Source organism: Melanerpes formicivorus, unplaced genomic scaffold (assembly GCF_026170545.1).
Source record: "Melanerpes formicivorus ecotype bairdi unplaced genomic scaffold, bMelFor1.0.p_v2 SCAF_11, whole genome shotgun sequence".
NCBI lineage: Eukaryota > Metazoa > Chordata > Aves > Piciformes > Picidae > Melanerpes > Melanerpes formicivorus.
Window position 1 is genome coordinate 11,352,913 of NW_027142363.1, and position 6,631 is coordinate 11,359,543.

The window sequence follows — 6,631 nt, forward strand, 5'->3', positions numbered from 1 at the left end:
TTTCATAATATGATTGAATAAAGACAAGAATCCACTTAGGAACTACCTCCAAGTTGCTAAACATCAGGTTAGTCAATCTCCCACTTTTACTGTGTCAGTATTTTTACTAGGGAAGCATCAATAAAAGGTGCAAAGATAAACTTATTTGTGTTTTGCTATTATGTGTTGGAATGTAGATGTAAAAGATTATGCTGTCTTGTCTCAGTCATTGGTTAAAAAAAACCAAATGGAACATGTAGTCATCTACTGGATGAGTTGGGATCTACTGGAGACCAACAGAAAGCTACAAGTAAGGGACTTGAACATCTCTCCCAAGACTGCAAGAACGGGGGCTACTTAGTCTTAAGGTGGCAAAGAGGGGGATCTTATTAATACCTATAAATATCTGAGGGCTGAGTGTCAAGATGAAGGTGACAGTCTCATTTCAGTGGTATCCAGTAATAGGACAAGGACCAATGGGTATAAACTGGAACACAGGAAGCTCCACCTCAGCAGGAGAAACTGCTTGACTGTGAGGGTGAGAGCTCTAGAACCGGCTAACCAGAGAGATTGTGGAATCTCCTCCTCTGCAGACTCTCAAAACCCACATGGATGTGTTCCCTGTGTGGCCTGCCCTATGTGATCCTGCTTTGGCAGGGGGTGTGGACAAGATGGATCTCTAGATGTCCCTTCCAACCCCTAACATTCTATGTTTCTATGATCTCTATTGGGTTGTTTTTTTTAAGAGATCCCTATGAGCTTGTGCCTCCTGCTCTCACAGCTGTCCTTAACAGAAAAGGAAATCCACATGTTAAAAATATAACAAAATACATTATTCCTGAAAAGGTAGGACAACCCAATCCTAAACTGTTATCATTCCCAGCAAAAGCATATTCAATGCCTAATACCTTCACCTGAAGGGCACTTCATGGTTGTCTTTGGACATCCAGGATGAAGCATATTATATAACAGGGCAGCATTCACAAACTTCATAGTATCATAGTATCATTCAGGGTTGGAAGGGACCACAAGGATCATCTAGTTCCAACCCCCCTGCCATGGGCAGGGACACCCCACACTAAATAAGTCTGGTCAGAGCCTCATCCAGCCTGGTCTTAAACACCTCCAGGGACGGGGCCTCGACCACCTCCCTGGACAACCCATTCCACGGTTTCACCACTCTCATGGTGAAGAACCTCCTCTTCACATCCAGCCTGAATCTCCCCACCTCCAGCTTCATTCCATTCCCCCTAGTCCTATCACTACCTGAGATCCTGAGAAGTCCTTCCCCAGCCTTCCTGTAGGCCCCTTTCAGATACTGGAAGGCCACAATTAGGTCACCTCGGAGCCTTCTTTTCTCCAGACTGAACAGCCCCAACTCCTTCAGTCTGTCCTCATAGGAGAGGTGCTCCAGCCCTCTGATCATCCTTGTGGCCCTTCTCTGGACACCTTCCAGCACCTCCACATCCCTCTTGTAATAGGGGCTCCAGAACTGGAGACAGTACTCCAGGTGGGGTCTCACCAGGGCTGAGTAGAGGGGGAGGATCACCTCCCTCGACCTGCTGTCCACACTCCTCCTGATGCAGCCCAGGATCTGATTGGCTTTGTGGGCTGCAAAAAACTTAAGAAACTGCCTCAAAAATTACACTGGAGCAATTTGATTGTAAGCACTAATCTTTCCAGTTCCTTTGGCAGGTATACAAAGAACAAAATGGTTCAGAACACCACCCATTGCTACAACCTAAGCTTGAGTAGTACCTCAAAACAAAGGAGCAAATAGAAAAAAGGTGGAGGGAAGAAGCTTTTATATGAAACAGCATCGACCAAGAGGGAAGAGCACAAGGAATTTAATTCTAAGTTTTTAGAGAAAGCTTAAAGAGCTTGCAGTAATAAAATTTAGTGCTGGGTAACAGAAAAGGTTTTAAAAAATTCTCAGAATACAAAGGCTTGTTTCATTAAAATAAATTACTTGCAACACTCACTATACAAGAAACAATTAGTTGAATACACAGAACATCAAGGATGAGTACCTGAAATATCTGCCATAAAACACCAAAATAATAAGAAGTTTTCTTAACTAACATTTGGAATTCACTGCTCCAATATACACCCAGCTTTGCTTAAAGGTGTGCTGCTGTCAGCCTTGTCAGTGTTCCTCCCTTGAAATTGTAGAAGACATGACCTTCAACACTGTGTGGAAAGCCACTTATCTAATGCTTTTAAGTCATATTATTTTACATTTTAGCCTTGAGCTGGTAAAAAAAAGCCTCCAAACCCAAATTACCCCATACAGTTATTGTGCCATTCCCACCTCTGAGCACAAGTCAAGGCTGTGGAGACGAAAAAAAACAGGTTGTACCTTCAGACAGCACAAGCATCGTTTTTAATTGGTTTAGGAAGGAGATGCACACCCAGTTCAACAGATAATGAATAGCAGAGAATCAGGAGATAAATTATTTGCTTTCAGAGATAAACATTTAAATAAACACTAACATATAAAAACCCAAAGTCTACAGAAACCCAACTGGAAAAGAGAAAATTAAAAATCATTCCTTCTGGGACATCCTTGTGGCAGAAAAGAGAGGATGGAAGCTCAGTCAGCATTGCTGTGCAGCAGCAAGAGCGTATATCTTTCAGTTCCTTGAGCAGCTTTTGCAGTGTTCCCACAGACTCCAGAGGACTTGCAAGGACAAGTTCCACGTACATCATTCTCCTGCAGTTAAGCTTCCTGTGTGCGATTCCTTTCAGACTTTACTGCGAAGAGAGGCCATACTCATTTCAAGAGCAATCAGTCTTGTCTCCAGAGCATTTAACACAGTGTCTGTCTGCATCAGGGGAAGATAACTCGGTTATAAACAGAAATTGCAACACGAAGAACAAGTGTAGATATCAGTAAGTCCTCAAATTTGATCCTATTTGATTCCATTCCTGCTATTCTAACATTTAACCCTCCCACACTATCAAATCTGTAACTGCCTCCAGCCTCAGTGTCAGACCCACACATTCAGACTCACAGCATTCAGCTTTTCCTAGACAACCATCAGCTTTCATGATCTTTGCTCCCAGCATTCCCTATGTGCAGTCAGAAGTTTTCCAAAGAGCAAACTGTTTACTATGTAGTATTTTGACACAGTTACAGCAAAAGTATTAAGTCAGCTTATACAAAAAACAGAAGAGAGCAAAGTTAAGTGAAAATATGGAGAAATTGATCAGAAGTAGTTAGAAATGAAACAGACACAAATGGGAAACTAATTCTGTGCTTGATAAACTGAAAATGCTAGTTACTCATGAAATTAAAGGAAAAGTTACTGATAATTTTGCATGAACATAAGATATTATTAGTATGACTTATTACAGGAAAACCCAAAGAATCAATCTTGAGGAAATAAGCAGTTTGATGGAAAATATTCCAGGATATTAACTGACAAAGAATGATAGGAGCTTAAATCTTACCCTCTGTATTGTTGCTTCCAAGACAGATTGACTTTCAAGAGTTAAAGGTTCCTCATCAGTACAAGCTTGTTTTTCTGATGATCCTAGAATGTAACTGATAAACTATAGGTTAGATTGTGCACTTTTTCCTCTGAAGGAAAAAGGACTGTATTAAATAGTTCTGTAAGTTGTATCAATAAGATTACACTTAATGCACTAGCAAGGTGAAAGCATGACTCTAGTCACAATGAAACACATACATATTTGGTACTCTTATGAACAAACTGCATGGTGGAATGAAAACAGTTTTAAGTGCAGAGCTGCCAGGACACTACCACTTTATGCAAGTTAGAACTCCAAGAAATTGTGGATCCACCACAGGATACAGTGAAAAATTATGCAGACATTGGGAACAATGCATCACTAGCTGGCAGAACAAGCCCTCACCATTACTGCCCCCCCAAAATGCCATTTTGTGACCATTTAAGTGTTTAAGAGAATTTACAGTCATGGCCAAAGCAAAGTATCATAGCTGCAGAAAAAAGCAAACAAACCAACCAACCCACCCACAAACAACTGTCCAGAGTAGGAAGAACATTCACATAAACACAGCAGAATGAATTGGAAGTTAAAATAGAAACATTAAGACTAGACCAGACAGAAGTAGAGGCAGTGGAGTCACCATCACTGGAGGTGTTTAAGAGGGGACTGGATGAGGCACTTGGTGCCATGGTTTGGTTGATTAGATGGTGTTGGGTGATAGGTTGGACTTGATGATCTCAAAGGTCTTTTCCAACCTGGTTCATTCTATTCTATTCTATTACTATTTACTGGAGCAATGCTTGGATAAAAGCACATTGGTGTGGAGAATTCATTCGAGATATAGGTAGCGAAGGATATTAAGACCACTTTATTATATTAAGACCACTTTCAAGTGCTGTAAACTAACTAAAGCCAATACAGTAACACATTTTCATTTTCTAAGCAGTTTCTGACAGTAAGCCAGTTCAGTGAGAATGTTAAGCATGTATTTTTTAAGATTTGCTTTTGCCTACCTGCAAGGAAAAAAGCAGACTTGGTCAGTACTGGTCAGACTTCACCTTAAATTCTGCTTAAGATCCTCTGCCCATCTTCTCTGCTGGTAACATCTGCCTCTAACAGCTTGCAGCCAGCCCTATTTGATACTACTTATGACTGCAGGCTCATTTTATGGAGTCTAAAGCAGAAGACATATGTAGTGTGCTGGTCAGATGAGAAGGAACTTTCCTGTGTTGCATACCTAGTGTTACTTTCTTGTGTGATATGCAATTTTTTACACACAAGGCAGCCTGATATTTTTATGTGTTTTCTAGGATTTGTCTAGCATTACACAGATGCTTCTCACACTTCAGCACTACGATGCTAACAGCAGGGATACAGAACATCATTCTGGATCAAAGTGACAGAAAGAGCTACTTCTAGACACGCTACAAACATTAACAGCACCATCCCTGAATATGACGCCCAATGAAGGAAGTTTAGCTGGCAGGCTTACCAGTAAAAATTCTGCCTTTACCTTTCAATTGAGTCAATACTGAAACAAAACAAATCCCTCTTGTAGTCAAGGTGCTTCGGTGTACACCTGTAGATGTTGCCAAGGGGTGTTGAGCAGCCAGAGCAAAACAATGTTTCTGTCAGACTGCAAGTAAGATGCATAACATTTACTCAGGAGAAAAGGAAAAAAAGTACCTTTCCCCACCCCATCCTGAAAACTAAATAAGTAATAATTCATTGTTCAACTGTTTTTTTTAGAGTGCTCATTCCTGTTTTACACAGTATCTTTGAGGTCTCTTCCAACCTTGGTGGATACTGTGATACTTAGGAGCTCTCATTTATCAACCTGTGTCCCCTGTGGCTCCTCAGGCCGGCTGACCTGGACAAGGCTAACACAGAAGCACTTTGCACAGACCACCCGCCAATGCTTTCCAGGCTCAGCTCCCCGCCCCGCCCGGCAGGCACGGGCAGCACCTAAGAAACTTTGTATCCGTGTTTTCCCTCAGCGCCTGCCACGGAGCTTCTCGGCTCGCTCAGGAGGGGAAGGGCCCAAACAGGGACTCCATCACCCCTCGGGGGCAGCAGCGGGGCCCCGGGGCCGGGCCTCACCATCCGCGCTCGCCGGGCATCTTGGAGAGCTGCTGTTCCTTGTCAACCGAGACGATGGCAGACGCCTCTGCGCGGAGAGAGAGAAGAAGGTGACCGAGGCCGTGGGTGGAAGAAGTGACCGAGAGGAAGGGCAGGGCATTGCTCGGGGCGGGGTCAAGACTCACTGCTCAGCAGGATGCAGCCCATCGCCTCATCGTTGCCCACCCAGCTCTCCGTGTCTCCCACCGGCCGCTTACAGCCGGTGCAGAGGAACACCATGGGCATCAGCTCCTCATTCTCCGCGTCCACCTCGTCCTGCTGCTCCGGCAGCTGCAGCACGAAGTTGTCGTCCTGCTGCTGCTGCTCTTGCTCCTGCTGCTGCTCCTCCTCCTGCTGCTGCTGCTGCGAGTTCTCCCGCTCCGCCATAGGGCCCCGTAGCCGCCGGTGCACAGCCCTTACCGCCTTCAAATCGCCCGCGCCGGAAGCGGCAGTGACGCACGAGCCCTGGCCCCGCGCCACGAGCCCTGCTCGTCACCCGCTCCTCGGGGGCGGGAGGGTAATGCCCCCCGCACCGCCCAGGGGGCGGTGAGCGCCTGCCGCTGCCTCCCTGCGGCCGTTAGCGGCGGCGGCCGCGGCGATGCGCAGGGTGTTGGGGGTTTGCTTTCCTGCGTCTCAGCGGCGGGTGGGCGCGGAAAAGATGGCAAATGTGTTTTGAAAGCAGCCTTTAGCCGACCTGGCACTTTAATGGCTGTGTTTGCGTGCTTTGTTGATAGTCCCGAATGGCTCCCCACTCGCACTCCGTGTTCTGGAGCTGGCTCCGGCGGTCTGCCTTTCCTCCGTGAGTCCAGGGCCGGCGCCTTGATGAGCAGCCCCGGCCTTCCCAGCTGCAGCCTACCCTGGGAGCTTTAGGGGTGCAGTCAAGAGCAGGCTGTGGCTCTTGTTTCGCGTTTAGTGTGGGCCATTTCGGTCCTGCCAACCTGCTAAGCACGTTGCCTAGGCACGAAATGCAGTGGGCCAACCTTCCAGTGCTCTGCCTTCCTCTTGATTGCGAGCCCGCTTGTCCACCCGTCGTCTTCGGAGTTGCTTTGAAGAAGTGACA

At 45.7% G+C, this 6,631-nt stretch overlaps 1 protein-coding gene across 2 annotated transcripts; it reads right to left on the reverse strand.

Moving 5' to 3' along the window:
• Nucleotides 1-2,343: 2,343 nt before the first annotated feature.
• Nucleotides 2,344-6,037, reverse strand: MIS18A (MIS18 kinetochore protein A). Of its 2 annotated transcripts, XM_068144829.1 has the most exons (5): nt 5,718-6,027; nt 5,554-5,620; nt 4,967-5,089; nt 3,433-3,526; nt 2,344-2,804 (listed from the first exon to the last, which is right to left on the reverse strand). In XM_068144829.1, exons 1-5 carry the CDS (start codon nt 5,956-5,958, stop codon nt 2,724-2,726), a joined length of 606 nt encoding a protein of 201 aa, XP_068000930.1. In that variant the 5' UTR covers nt 5,959-6,027; the 3' UTR covers nt 2,344-2,723. The 2 variants fall into 2 exon arrangements, with proteins under 2 accessions (XP_068000930.1, XP_068000931.1); XM_068144830.1 differs by lacking the exon at nt 2,344-2,804 and having other exon boundaries at nt 3,433-3,515; nt 5,718-6,037.
• Between the last annotated feature and the right edge of the window lie 594 nt (nt 6,038-6,631).

Excerpts from the sequence above, each read along its gene's own strand:
- MIS18A (XM_068144829.1), bottom strand. The coding sequence starts at position 5,958 with ATGGCGGAGCGGGAGAACTCGCAGCAGCAGCAGCAGGAGGAGGAGCAG. Across the intron at positions 5,090-5,553 it reads ATGCCCGGCGAGCGCGGATG|TCTGACAGAAACATTGTTTT; the intron begins GTGAGGCCCGGC and ends TCTTACTTGCAG. Across the intron at positions 2,805-3,432 it reads TGGAAGCAACAATACAGAGG|ACAGACACTGTGTTAAATGC; the intron begins GTAAGATTTAAG and ends CCCCTGATGCAG.